This window comes from Dysidea avara, chromosome 6, assembly GCF_963678975.1.
Source record: "Dysidea avara chromosome 6, odDysAvar1.4, whole genome shotgun sequence".
Classification (NCBI taxonomy): domain Eukaryota; kingdom Metazoa; phylum Porifera; class Demospongiae; order Dictyoceratida; family Dysideidae; genus Dysidea; species Dysidea avara.
In genome coordinates, this window is record NC_089277.1 from 18,331,838 (window position 1) to 18,347,717 (window position 15,880).

General features: G+C 37.4%; 1 protein-coding gene and 1 long non-coding RNA gene across 2 annotated transcripts; one reads left to right on the plus strand and one right to left on the minus strand.

Annotated features, from left to right (window-relative positions):
- The first annotated feature begins 16 nt into the window (after positions 1-16).
- On the plus strand, positions 17-14,751 carry LOC136257694 (probable serine/threonine-protein kinase kinX). Its single transcript, XM_066050985.1, has 5 exons — positions 17-111; positions 9,531-10,598; positions 10,819-11,045; positions 12,758-13,781; positions 14,522-14,751. The coding sequence occupies exons 1-5, from the start codon at positions 96-98 to the stop codon at positions 14,572-14,574; spliced, it is 2,388 nt and encodes a 795-aa protein (XP_065907057.1). The 5' UTR covers positions 17-95; the 3' UTR covers positions 14,575-14,751.
- Positions 1,745-2,310, minus strand: LOC136257572 (uncharacterized). The gene is made up of 3 exons (XR_010702078.1): positions 2,107-2,310; positions 1,912-2,045; positions 1,745-1,861 (listed from the first exon to the last, which is right to left on the minus strand). It is a non-coding gene; the product is annotated as an uncharacterized lncRNA (long non-coding RNA).
- Positions 14,752-15,880: the final 1,129 nt, after the last annotated feature.

Here is a 15,880-nt window from a genome sequence, read left to right on the forward strand (position 1 = left end):
CATGAAATATGTAATTCGTAATTAAAAATACGAATTCGACAGCATCATCAGATCTCGGTACTTTAATCATAGTTTTACTGGAGACTACGGCTAGGATGTCTAACGTGGAAGGTATGTATTATTTGTGCAACACACAAACGTTAAATGTTGCTGTCGTTGTCACGACTAGTGAGCGTAGCCGCTGCCGTGATAGGTTTTGAATCTATGGATCAGCTCATGCATGCGCTATGCAGAGATAACAGTTGTTTTACTGGCCCCGAGGTGTTTTATTGCATGTATGGATATACCAAATAGTATTAGACGAGGTAACTCATGTGACAGCGCGCAGTATCCTGCCCGGCCCACCCACATGCATATTGAAAGTGAAATGCACATATTACACCGTACAATTACGCCACTGAGCTAATTTTTTTCTCTGTGAATGCTATCCCACTAGGGACCTGTGAGAAGGCTTAAAGCCTGTGAGTGCAGGGAGTCAGAAACATGTAACTGAAGCATGAAGAATGCTTTGTCTACAGTAATACCATAGATCCTTTATATATAATACAGATGGTGTGCATATGATGAGACAGAGAGGGTAGCTGAGGAGATCTAGAAGCAGGCAAACCTAGTGTTCAAGCAAGCTGCAATCTATGGTTCATGCTAGTGTTTGCACGTGGCAATATAGGTGAACACGGACAAACATAAATTCACACCACAACAAACTGCTGTGCACATGGTATTGCCCAAGGGGTAGCCAACGTATTGGGACTCTCGTACACTATCTGAGAAATCCAATTATAAATCCATGAAATATTTATTGAAATAGTACAGAAATACGTTTTGAAATACTTAAATATTGGGACTCTTGTACACAATTTAGAAGTTTACGTGGGCGGCTGGCGACCCCTCGGTATTGCCACTCATTGCAATTATTGTTACGTGCTACTATTAAGTGATGGTCTTGCTGATCAATGCTCTTTAATTGTTCAGGAGCCATTCTACTGGTTCATTGGTTGATGGATCTCTTGTGGGCTTGGCTGCTCTGGTGTAACACTATACATTATTAGTGCAGGCAAGATTGAGGTGCTTCAAAGAGAATTTGTGTAATGTTTAATAGTCTATCATACTATACAACAGCCACTGGCTGGGGCTGATGGATTTTCAGATAGCAATTATAAAACTTGATTCTTCAGTCCTAGTTGTAATGCACCTATCAATATATTGCCTCAGGGATTTACACAGGAAATTGGCACAATATTGTTGCCTAACCCAAGGGCGGATTTATAGGGGGTGCATGGGGGCCTCATCAAATATTTTATTATGTACTATAGCTAGAAAGATAGTAGAAGCTACAGTACATGTACATGCAGTTGCATCTAAAGCATACATGGGAAATGAAAACATGGAAAGATCTAGAGTGAGAAGAGCTAATCTCTTCTAGGGATCAACAAGAGGGGTAAAACTGCTAAGCATTGAAATACTATAACAACTACTCTAATAGAACATCCATCATTAAGAACAAAGACCAACTCCTAGATCCCTTAAACTTCAACTTTGAACTCAGACTATGCATATACTGCAGCATTTATGATGTTGTGCCTTTATATGAAACCCACCACTACTAGGAAATAATGATTTCACTTGGCTCAGAATGCTTATTTAAATCAAAACATTTGTCAACTTTTACCGTACACTATAAAAATCCGTAAAATATACGTGAAAATGACACCGTCTAATAAACACAGCACCATAACTTCCGCATACTTTAATTTACAGAGATCTGGTCCTCTTTTTCAGCTTGGTTTAAATGATTTAGAACCAGGGTTAGCTCTATGGGCTATTCATTCCATACTGGTGGGCAGGTCCATTGTTTTCTGTCCTGTAGTGTTGGCATCATCAGTATTCCACATTAAACAACAGCTCTTTTACACTTAACAGCTTATACATCAATGCCTCCATCTGGGAATGAGTCTGTAGTTTGCTGTTTTCTAATCACTTTATGAGGTGAGGATAGGGAAATGGCAAAAGCAATGTTTCCTTCTGCGAGCAGTTTTTGACATTGCCTATAATACAAACAAATAGAGGTAGACATAAATACGAAACATATTTAGTGGCTTAACATACCCTGTGAAGATTATATCCAAGTGTTTCAGCACAAGAGGTTGTACACGAGGCGAATTAGCTAGGTGATGCTAACTTTGGAAACTGCTGTAAAATCCTGAATATCATGGTGCCATTTTTTGCTGATAATTGATGTGTGCTGATAATTTGTAACTTACACTAGGTACAGTGTGTTACAGAGTTTGGGTCATTACTCCAAAAATATGTAACTCATTACAATATAAATATTCAGTTATGAACATAAGCAGCAAATTACATTGAGGGCAGTATATAGCTAATCTAGAGCTGAGCGGTAGTGGCAATTAATCGAATATTGTGATAGCTAGTAACAATCGTGATATTAATAGTATACTATCGTGCTATCACGATTACTTATCCATATCTGTGCTTGGTCAAAAATATGGATAGCAAAAGCAAATTTGATAATGTTGAAGTTCAGAAAACTGTAAAAGACCAGTGGCTTGAGCATGGACAACAAAGATGACAACTGTAATATTGACAGATAACAATTTTTAGTGGAGTGTTAGAAAAGCAGATGTGTGGTGTGTGCATAATTGGAGTATTCAAGTGTTTGTATACGTGAAGTTGAGTGTCTTTAATAACTGCTAGTATCTATCATGATACTATTGTTATTGTGATATAAAAGTTACTATCAAATCGTGATTATGATAGTTGTACTATCGCTCAGCTCTAAGCTAATCTTACTTATTATATTTGCCCGTTACTAGCTAGAAAGTACATCCAACCTTCTAAATATAAGCTTCCAGCCTACAACTGTAAGTTACATGAGCAAGCTGAGACACACGTTTCTCTGGTGCAGTTCAGCCACGAAAACATTTTTGTTGTTGCAGCCTCAAGGCCACTCCCCATACACTATCACTCTTTGTTCATGCCTACAATTCTGTTTCCAGTGCTGTCAGAGCACAAAATTAAACCAATCACATGCTGGATACAATGCGTAATTAAAAAATAATCCGTTACAATTTCCAGAAGTAATCTCCATATAATACTGTTACTCTGGTATATTACTTTTTACTGCAAAATTAAAAATATTATGTAATTTGTAACACATTACTCCCAACTCTTTTGGTTTATCATGTAAGAATGGAACTGTCTGTACAAAATGTATAAGTGTTAGTCTTGTGAAAGCACCCTGTTTCTTCACATAGTGCTAATAAATCAGAGAATACCAGCACTGCTCATAATATTATGTAAATTATGTTTTATAGAGTTGTGACTTGCACCATTACATTCCTCCATGAACGGCTAATCCATTACTTGTCTTATACACACGCCATCAGGGTAAAAGGTATTTATTTATGACACTCTACAAGAACATTCAACTATATACTAAAAGGTGGTCGTTTTGGTTGGTGCCTATGTAACAGATATAGTTTAAACTGTTTATGAAATAATTTGGTTTCTGGTGTTTAGATGGCTATCATCTCACCGTAATATTTATGAAAAAGTTTCCATACATTCAGTCATTATGCTTGGTATAATATATCGATGCAAAACAGCAAAGCTGTATAAAAAGGGTGTGGCCTTCAAAAAGCCTGGGTGAAAAAGTTGAGGTGGTGGCTACAATGATGTTGATGATAATAAATTTTAATAATGCACATTTTTGAAGGCCTCACCCTTTTTAATACAGCTTGGCTGTTTTTACTTCAAGTCTTTGTATTTTAAATATATACCACAAAGTTAACCATAAACTGGCTTTGAGGTTTGTTTTTACACAAATCATTGTTCTTCTTACCTACAGATACAATGATGATGATATAAGACAAAATTGTTAATTAGAAAATGGTATGCATAATATGCTTTGATCTTTGGAGGATAATGAGGTCTTTAAAATCCAATAAGAGACCTGCTGGCAGGTTCTTAAAATGGTTAGAGACCTGCTAGCAGAAAGACCTCAAGCCATCACAAATCTCACTTTCGATCATTGATTTGCAATGCTCCCTCCAAGCATATTCAGGGCTGATGGCCTGCAATGGGCGACCAGTCACCCAGGCCAACGTGTGGTTAACCACCAGTGTTGGGCAAGTTACTTTGTAAAAGTAACTAGTTACATATTACATATTACTTGCAACTGAACTATTTAGTTACAGTTACATATTACCCATAAAATAAAGTAACAATAATAATATTACATATTATATTACTTTGTGTCCACAGCCTTAAACTGTCACGCGTGAAACTACCACTTTATCACATGACATGATTGCGTTGTTGGGCAAATCTTGGCTATAAGTAAGAAACTGGTGAATAAGCTTCATTCAGTAGCTTCGTTACTTCGTTTTGGCTAGGTGTTACTCAGAGGTTAACTAACGAGAGTAGTAACTTCGTTACTTGTAGTAATAATAATATGTAATATTAGACTCGTTACAGTAACTATAGTACTTAGGTAACGCGTTACATTTGTAAGTAAAGTAAATTGAGTTATATTACCCATTTTTCTAGCGTATTTCGTTATATTACTTAGTTACCATGAAAGTAATAATTTTACGTGACGCGCGTTACTCCCAACACTGTTAACCACTCTATTCATTTTATAGGCATGCGTACAACAATTCGATTATGGAATCTAACGTTGTACGTACGTTTGTTACGATGAATGGAGAAGTCCAGAAATATCACGGAAAATTCTGTTTAGTGCCCATCTGTTTCTAGAGTGTTTTAAGGCTGTTTTTGTCTTCTGAACAATGGATGGACTTTACTAAAGACCTAAATGGGTAAGCTTCCTTGTAGAATCGTTATTTTTTGCTACGTGTAATGTGGGTAGGGTCCATATTCGAAACCGTGTCGGCTGTTCTTCGTACTACTGTGGTGCCACTGAAGGCACAACTCGTTCCCATCGTATAAATCCACACAAGCTGCTTTTTGACACACGTGTTCTTTATACTGCTGTGAGCACTGGCTACCGCTAACTTGAGCGACCTTATTGATCATTGCCGTTCCAGCTGTGTTGGATCCAAGTCTACGGCTTGTGAACTTGTGAAAGGAAGCAATGCGAACTTTGATTTTTTTTCAGCACTTTGACAAAAGCACGTTCAGTCTTCCATGATTATTACATTGCCGGTGTGACGATGTCAGTACAACATATGACCCAATCCCATAATGACTCCACCTATATGCCCATATAAAAATAATGCTGATACATTTTCTAAGTCAGTCAGAGACTACGCCCTCGGATCTTCGTGGATTTTAAAAACCCACGAAGATCCTCATGCTAGGTCTCTAACCTACACCTAGTGCTCTACCAACACAGAAAAAATAATACCTACTGATCTGATACCAAAGCCAAAGGATCTATGTTAATATTTGCTCTATAATTTTGTGCTTGCTTGTTCATGGTTATATTATAGTGCCTGTATTTATAAGTGTTTTATAACAAAGTAAATTCCTTCAAGTTAAGTATACATAATTGTGCTATTTGTGTACTAGAATTTTGCAGTGACTGTTCTATTAGAGTATCTTGATTTTTAACAAAACAAATCCTGCGCCTTTTATGCTAGAATACAATTTTTCCAGCCTGTTGTCACAAGTTTTACTAGCATAGCACTTATTATGATGATGGCGATTGTCGCGAGTAGGTCTTAATAGTAGTGTACTACCCTGCCGATCTGTACCAAAATGGCTGTAATATTGGCTTTGATTCAATGGAATACTAGAGAAGTTACAATGGTGTTGTATTGCAGAGCTTATTGATTACTTTTGTAATTCTCTAATAGAAGGCACATTGTTTTCAAGGATTTCTAATAGAACACACATAGAATGTTCTAGAACAATCTAGATTTTCCATTGGTAGATCTATGAATTTATGAACTTTTACTATTGTTAGCAGTTATAAAGTAGAGAGGAACAGCTGTGATAGCACTGGCTCAGTGGTTAAAGATTTGGGTGCTCAGTATGGAGGAATGCTGGTAAGCTTTTCCCCCTGACATTTTTCATGCACCTTTTTTTACCCGCAGTGATTGTTCTATTAGAGTATTTTGACCTCGCGATTTACAGTTGTTTGGTTTTTACCTTGTAACTCTACAGCTATCAATGTGATTTCTTTTAAAGGTTTGAGCTATGATGGTTAACCTATACACATACTGATTTTCAAGTTATTCCCATAAGTGGTTTACCCTGTAGGCATGACAAGTCAGCCTTTTTTTAATGCAAATAATCTTCCATATCTCTGTGACTGTTAATCAGATTTACACCAAACTTAGTATGTGATTGTGCTGCAATACACTCTTAAAGTGTACCAAAACTCAAGAAAATCAAGCTAGGCGTTTGCATCATACAGTACGATAGTACTGTATAGTAGGGACCAAAAAGAAGTGGGCATGGCCCATGAAAAACATCACCAGCCTCACTTTTCCCTGACGACGATGAAGCAGTATTGGTTAGATAAAACTAAGCCCAAACAAGCCTTCAGATCGACTTAAAATGCTCTCAACAAGTTGCTATGAATTTTTTTATAAAAAAATTATTAAACGGAATTTCTACTTGAGTAACTGACTGAGTAACTGACTGATTCAGGTGTCCTACAGACCTTCAGCACTTGTGCTGTAAAGCATTATTAAATAAATAAACTAGTGTCCAACTTGGGGTACTTAGAGAAAATGAGTTACTCTCTAGAATTCCTATGGATATAATTACATGAAAATGACAAGGAGAAAACATCCTGACCACCTGGTAGACTCCTGTAAGCATTTGAGCGTAAATCGGATGGCTGCAGGTTCAAGGCTACCTAGGTCCAGTCATGGATTTTTTCTCCTTTCTCCAACTTTTCAAACACATCTTAAGTAGCTAAAGTCTTTGAGCAGGCTGTAGGACCAGGTGTCCTACAGACCTTCAGCACTTGTGCTGTAAAGCATTATTAAATAAAAAAAATTAAATAGATTGATGCCTTCAGACAATTATAATGGCTAAGGCTACGGGCTTGATTTTTTCACTGTTCGAGGTCGCTTCGGCCCAAGAGGTGCCTTTTGGCATACCACAATACGTATAATGCATTCTTCATAGACTTACCAGTGTCCTCCTTTGTAATCTTTTCTGACAGCGGAAAGTGTCAATTTGGCGGTAGCACGTGATGGCTTCCCTTCATAATGGAAATCATCCATATTTTTCATAGTAGCTAGTTTGATTCCAGAGGTGCTTTTTGAACAGTTCTTGATTCGTAATGCTGTATAACGGGTTGAACATAGTTGACAATGAAGCATAAGCATAATGGATACTTCGCTTTTCAGATGATAATTGATAGCTGGGGAGTGCAGCGCCATTTCTTTCTTTTGATGTGTTATGCGTGGGTTCACCAGTCAATAATTTTTACCAAAAAAAGTTAACAAACAAGTACACAAAAAATTTTGGAATTTTCAACTAGAGTAGGGACCATCGATAAAAAGTACTGAAACAAGCTGGAGTAGTGCATGATATCAAATCACAGTAAAACAATGAGAAGTGATATATCCCTACTGTGTATGGTATCTTGAGCACAGTCGGGATATAACACTTCTTAAACCCCAGTGCGTGGGAGTATCAAAGTGCCGCTGGGTTATAACTACCATACAGCTAGACAGAGCGGCGCTGCTACTGTACGATATATTAGTTATCACCCAGTGATAACTAACTTATCACCCTGTTGCAGAGCCACTCAGTCTCTTTCGTGACATCATAATAACCGCGAATGGCATTGTTTACCAATGGAACAAAGAGCCAAATAAGGAAATATTGATACAAAACACACCAATACATTACTTAAAACTACCTAAATCTTACAAGAAAACTGTTAATCCTTTACACAATAACACTACAAGTTACCAATACCGTGATAGCTAGTTTAACAAATGTCAAGAATAGTCCGTGACGATTTTCGCTCCAGCAATCACTCCCAACGGTCACTATGGTGAAGAACTAACTTCCTCTAGCTTCATCGTTCTATCTTGGACTATGGTAGCCACTTGTTGGTCTTTATTTTTCTCTTGCACACCACGCGACACCGCCATACCAATTTCTGACGAAGGCGAATCGTACCTGGAACCGCTGCTTCATAACACCGCCCTTCGCTACAGTTTGTAGGCAGTATGTAAGGTCTCTCTTGTAGCTACGAAGTAGAATCTCCACACAATTCGGACGAAATCTTGAGCACAGTGACAGGAACTCAAACAGGAACTTAATTTACTATCCGTAAACTTCTGCGCACTCCCGCACACTGGGATATAAAACAGTTATATCCCGTATACTCGGATGATATCATTGTTATTACACTCGTCCTCGGCTCCGCCTCGGACTCGTGTAATAACAATGATATCACCCTTGTACCGGGATATAACTATAACTTATTGTTTTACTGCGATTTAATATCATGCACTACTCCAGCTTGTTTCAGTACTTTTTATCAATGTGCTATGGTCCCTACTCTAGTTGAAATTCCAAATTTCTTTTGTACTTGTTTTATAATGGCTTTTGTAAAGTGTGCAAAAAGAATAATCTAAGCCCCCTGAGTCCCTTAAATGAAGAAAAAATGAAGAAATTAAGCCAAATTTTGAAGTTCATATTTCACAATTGTGGTATGTGGGGTGCTGAAGGTTGAGGGTATTTTCAGTATAAAAATGATTCCAATTCAAGAAGGGAGCATGGAGCTACATATGCATGAAAATTGTGTTTTGTTTCTTCCTGTAAATACACTCACGGTGTGGCGTGCTGGCTTTCTTGGCAGCATGACACACTACTGTGTGTCTTGATGCACAGATTATTAATCCCACACATGCTTGATGTGACTGTCTCAGCAAATCCCAACTTGTTCACACAACTTTAATTTTTTTTCAGCATTATCTGCAATGTCCAAGGAATGGATCACCAAAGTTTCAGTTTTGTGGTGAGCAGTTTTGGAATTATAGTACTAGACAGTAATAAGAGCAAGGAAATTGATTTGTACAGCAACTTCCGTCTGCATTAGTCTGCAACTAACATTCGCAGCCATAACTTCCGTCTGCATTAGTCTATAACATTATAATTTGGCTTAAAATGTTCACCATGGATTAGTAAATCAACCAAGGTATAGTGTTAACCCTGTAGTCACTTACACATATGGGTATGAAGATGGTTTAGTTGAAGAAATGACAGCAATCTTGTTTACGTTTACTGCATAGTAAACAAACGTATGTGACATGCATACTATTGGGGTTACAGAAACAAAACAAAGATTTTCGAATTCTCCATTAGCAGGCAAATAAGATGGTGTTTAGTTTTAATTGATTTGAGTCTTCCTTCTCTAAGTAATGGCCTGATAAAAACTTGTGTGTTTTTTCTTTGTAGCATGTGCAATTTTGTGATTTTTAAGAAATTTCGTTTTTCTCAAACGCATGCTCAAGTTGAGTTTTTGCTGCAATGGTCACATATAGTAAAGTAGTATGGCATTTTTTTCTATATAGGTTTCAGCATAGTTTCAAGTCTTCTAAAGGGAGATGAAATACTAGAAGGAGTTGATGTAAAGCTGAATGAAGAGCTTGGAAAAGGTTCTTTTGGTACAGTGTATAAAGCAGAATGGCAAGGATTGACATGCGTAGTCAAGATGTTTCATTCTGCCATCTTTCCAGATGAGAATGCTGAAACTTGGACACAGCTCGGAAGAGAAATTGAACTACTCCGACAAGCACGCCATCCAAATATTGTCCAGCTGATAGGGTTTGTATCTGATCCCACCACTAATATTCCTTCCATAGTAATGGAACTATTGGATACTAACCTCACTAAACTGCTTGATAAATATGGTGTTTTGCCATTGGATGCACAAATCAGCATTTTACATGATGTAGCTGTTGGCCTTAGCTTTCTTCACGGTCACAAGGATCCCATCATACACAGAGATCTGTCCAGTAATAACATACTGCTCACTACTCATCTGGCTGCAAAGATTAGTGATTTGGGATTGGCCAAGCATGTAAAATCTCCTGAATTACAAACAGGGTCATTGACCGGCTTTGGTACACTTAACTATATGCCCCCAGAGGTTTTAGGCCGGCAACCTCCTCAGATATCTCCAAAAACTGACATATTTTCTTTTGGAGTGATCATGCTACAAATGGGAACAGGGAAATACCCTGAGGTTAAAGGTGATATAAATACTGAGGCTGAAGTAGTGAGACGAAAGCATCACATTGATTTGTTAGGCATTCACAGTCATCTTCTTCCATTGGTACGTCAGTGTTTGAATAATAATGCTAGTAGTCGTCCAACTGGTATTGAGTTAAGTGTGGCATTAAAAGACATGAAAACCAATACAAAATCTGTGTTGGAAATTATTCAAACCACTCAGAAAGAAAAGGATGATCTTCAGTTGCAGCTAGAGCAAAGAGAACGTGATGTGCAGGTGGTACAACATAGTGCTCTAGAAATGAAAGGTCAGCTACAAAGGGAGATCGAATCTTTGCAAATCAGTCTCATTGAAGAAAAAGATAAGAGCAAAGAACAACACAAGGTGTATACCACAGTATTAGAAGGTAATCAGTTTTTTTTAATACATGTGTATGTGGTCCCTGGTCGCTTAGTAACAAATCTCATGCATCATTTTAGCTAAAACAAAAAAAATCATTATAACACCTTCAATAATTTGGTGTTTGAAAATGACAAGTGATCCTAGCATACATGCAATCCCTTGTACACATGCATGCATGAAGGTTATACCATGTACATGTCTATACCTTTACACCACAAATGTAGATTTGCAACATTCCAGTGAACTAGCAGTGATGAGTGCTAAAGAGAAGATAGGAATGCTGAAGGATAGTTTGTGTGGCAGTGAAAAAGAAAGAGATGCGGCAAAACAGAACATGGAACGCACCAGTGCATTTTTGAGCAGCCAAATACAACAACTTAAAAGTAAACTGCAAAAGCTAGAGGCTGAAAGTGTTTCATCGAGTAGTAACACCAGTAATGTCACTAACGAAGTAAGCTGAATTATACAAGCACTATCATATACACTACCAGTTTATTAGGAACCCAACTCAATTAGAGGGCATCCCTGCCAAAACACTTTTGCTAAAAACCACCTTATGTGAAAAAAAGGCACCTTTACGTAAGGGTCTTAGTATTTCTAACTTAAATCTTTTGAAGTGTCAAGTGCAAAATTTCTACTTGCAAGCCTGCCTGCCTGCCCATCCAACCACAGTCAAAGGACTACCTAACTGATATACAACCACCATTTTAGCCCATAATAACAAACCCACAAGTGGCATGTGCGTACTGACAAGTGCCAGTCGTCCTTTGTGCTTTGTATTTAGGCCAGTAATATTTCAGATCAGGAAAGTTAGCCTAAATCAATGTTTGTGGGCAGCTCAATATTGCACCTGACTATTTTATTGGAGTAAGGTGAATACTCTATTAGAGTATTTCAATCTTCCATAGTATCACTATCACGAAAAGTGAAAGGGTTAAATTCACCTCCCCTGACATTGAGGTGGGATCTTCAGGCCATATAGTTTGCTTCCTCTATGCCTAGCTATATAAGTTAGTTTAGAATTTCCATACAATCATTAAACATCTGATTAATGATTTGCATGATGTCACCAAATTAGGTGGTGAGATATAGAAAAGTGGGGGAATTTGAAACATAAAATCAACAATAAGTCCTTTTATCTCCAGTCATCATCTTCTTCATGCATATTGAGGTGTTAATTTTCCACTGTATTGACATTTTCTGTACAGGCATTTGCATATATGCTGCAAAATAATGTACTTACATCGGGATAGGAGTTGTATTTGGTACAGTAGAGATAACAGAGCATCGAGAGCACGGCAACCTTTCCCCTTAATGATCTAGCTGACTTACAACAATTGGTTTCATGGAAAAACACAAGGCACAGTGACACTGACCACACCTCTTACTGATTTATCACATGGGATGCGTCTGCCAGAGATCAGCAGCAAGATCGAGATATTCTAATGTTATGATATTCTATTCTAATAGAACAGTCACATGTGTAAATTATTCCTATGCTATAACTTGAAGGTGTAAATACGTATGAAGTAGGGATCAAAGCAATAAAAAGTTATGAAGCAAGATGTATGGATGGTGGTATTGCTGTGTGGGAAAATCCCAACTTTTTGTAATGACTGTACCAATTACATTTAGGCCCTATTCCCCTAGTAAGATTTGTGCTATGTACATATGTGTACTCAGGTGCGGTTCTAGAGGAGTTTCACAGGTTTCTGGAAACCAGTCAGCTTTTAAAATTAAAAACTTTCAATGAAGTTTAAGTCTAAAATCAACTTTGTTACTAAAAAGATAGTTTATTAAGTAGCCTCTAGGGATCAAATTACATAAAATTACTTCTCTGCCCACAAAATAATCCAAAGTCGCTTCTCTTACGCCTCGAAAACTGTTAAGCACCTCTAAAATAGTTATTGGTTTAGCTGTTATACATATTCTCTGCAACAACTCAATAAAGCATCAAAATTAATGTTTCTGTATAAGCTAGGAATGTGAAATCATTGATTCTGTTAGGGTGATTTTTATTCATAGCTTTAGTTACAATGCCTCAGTATGGACCTGGCCCCCAGACAACAAATTCTCTAGAACTGCCCCTGGGTGTACTTATAGTAACACTCAGTGTTAGTGGCCAAGAGTTACGTACATGCACTTATGTATGTATTTTAATAGGCTGCTTTAATCAGAGAGGTAAGGAAGCTTAGCTCAAGACTCGGTGAGGTGAACACTATAGAAGCTTGGGTGGAAGAACTCAGCTCAGGTCAAGGTGAAGCAGAAAGGCTTGAACAGTCCCAGCGTATTCAAGAACTTGAGCACAAGAACTCTGAGCTAAATGACACAGTTATCAATCTGAAGACTATTTGTGAAATACAACAAGAAGAAACATTGGAAGATTCCAGAAGAGAAATTGCTCAGCTGGAAGCTCGAGTACAAGAATTACGAAGAAGACAAAAAGAAATTACTGCAAAATTTGAAGATGCTCAGCTAAGGCAAGTAGAATTACAGGAAGAAAAGAAGATTGCTGATTTACAAGCTGTGGAGTTTGCTGACAAAAATGTTGAATTACAAGGGAAAAATGTCAGTTTAACCCAAGATGTAGAAGTTCTTACTACAAGGTTCAAACAACAAGAAATTGTACTGAGGAACAATGAAGAACTCACAATGGAGATCACAGCACTGAAGGCAAACATATCAACACTACAATCACAACTTTCTGCTGAGAAAGATTCAATAAAACAAGAAACTGAATTGTTAAAAGTTCAACTTGAAAGTGCCGACGAAGGTATGCAAAAGGCTATGGCTGATTCAATAGCCAAAGATGTTACCATTACAGACTTAACAGTAGAAATCGCTAGATTACACGAACAAAATACCTCATTAACAGAAAGCATGACATCACTGACTATGCAACAAGAGGATGCTTTACAAAGTGCCGATGCACTTAAAAGGGAAAAAACCGCATTAGAGGAAACATTACAGTCTCAAGTTTCTGAAAAAGTTGCAATCCTAAATGAAAATACAACGCTACAAGAAAGACTGGATAATACTGAAGAAAACATGCAGACAGTCATTACTGATTTAGAAGCCAAAAATGCTACTATTTACAATTTACGTATGGAATTGCAGCAAACACAAAATCAAGTGGAGCAAGTAACACTAAAATATCAAAGCAATGAAAGTCTTCATAAAGAATTAGGTATGCAATGGTTGTTGATAAGGGTTTATACGTTGAGTCAAAATGGCCCAACTTACTCTTCTAGCAACAGTAAAATCCACTGGGCCAATCACTTCAAGTTTGAAGCATATCAGTATATATTAGCCACAAAACTGAACTTGTGTTGAAAAATTACAGCAGAAGCTATGGGGTGTGCGGGTCATTTTGTGTTCACAGTTGGCATATACTGTATTATCAAATGCCCTGATTTCATTTATCAGCGTATTGGTTTTATTCTTTGTCTTAAAACTTCTTTTCTACATTGCCTATAGCTAGACAACTACACTACTGTCATAGAGTGGTGTTGTGGCTATAACCTCAAAGAGCTAATCTCAATACTAGCAGCCCTTTCTCCTGCATGTATGCTCTTTCTTTTTTTAATCTACTTTGATTAAGGAATTTTTCTAATTGTTGATAAGGTTTCTATGTTATTTAGATCCCTCAGACTATGTAAGCTTGGCTACTTACATGTGAGTATCCCTTGCCCATACCAACCTTGCTACTCTAAATAGCATAGAAACCTTTTCGACACATTTTGACCATAACATAGATTGTAATTTTTGACTATAAACAGAGATTGCAATTTTTGGAATTACTAGTTTTATGTAAGGCTGCCATGACACTAGATTTTTCACTGTAATGGTTTATGAATTAGCTACGTATTTATTGTGCAGTGTATATTTATAATCCATCTGCTATTATGCTTCTCTTCTTTCTTAAAGGTAATGCTTCAAGTGACAGTAAAATAGTAAGTAAAACATGTGTATTGATTTAAATGGATTATAGCTATGTATACTGTATGCAAATTGTATGTACGTAGATTTGTATATTATGTATAGCATTAAGAAAACCTTATTAAACCATTGGAATATAAATGCATACTTTCACTATAGTCATGCATTCAAACAGATGATTTATTGAATATCAGTTCATGCAGTGGATAGTTACACATATCTTCTTTGTGTCTGTTGCTCAGATCATAATTGTATGTACTATACAAACAATCCTGAACCACACATATATTCTGCCATGCACACAGTGACAGAAATGAACTATGCTGAATAAATATTTATAGTAGTTTATTTTTCAAAAAAGATTCAAGTAAAAGTTGCGGTTGTGCATGGATGGTTGATGTGGTAAGTGAAGGATGTATTATTGTCGGAACTCAGTTTTATTGGATTAAAATTTAAGACACAAGCTATGTTTTGTGAACAGAGTATCAAATCTGGTAATTTATGACAGTCCTCTTCACATGCAGTATAGAACAGTCCTCTTCACATGCAGTATAGATGTTTGTATATCAAGACACACGATAGTGTGTCGTGCGGCCCAAGAAGCCGGCGCGCCACACCGTGAGTATATTGACAGGAAGAACGAAAACGTCGTTTTCACACCTTTGTATCTCGGTGATCACTTATCTGATTGGAACCAAATTTGCTACGCAGTTGCCCGCCAGCCAAGGGAGTCTACATTCCAAATTTGAAGGAAATCGCTCCAGCCATTTCCGAGATACGAGCTGCCAAAGTTTCGTTTTTTTTTCTTCGTTTTTTTTTTCTTCGTCTTTTCGCACACTTGCAAAAATTGCTATAACAAGCAAACACGTACTCCGATCGCCTTGAAATTTGGCACACAGAAAGGGAGTCCAAAGGCGAATCCTAGCATCAAATTTGGTACAAATCCGATGACTGGTTCAGGAGTTATGACCGATTATTCGCGTAAAACAAGATCGATTTGTTGTCACGCCTACAGGGTAAACCGCTTCATGGAATGAGTTGAAAATTTGCTATGTAGATGGAGTAACCATCGTAGGAGTGCCTTTTGGTGGTTTGAAAGGAATCGAGATAAAGACCACGGAGATATGACACAAAACCCAGCCTGTGTCACAATTACGTGATCGATTTTTATGAATAAAAAAGTATTAGTTTTCACGCCTACCAGGCAAATCGCTTAGAGCAATGAGCTGAAAATTGGTGTATAGCTGGAATAATCTTCATAGAAAGTCCTTGCAGTAGTACAGAAGAATCGGAGTACAAATCACTGAGTTACTCCGTGTAGCAAATGCGAGATCGAGATACTCTAAT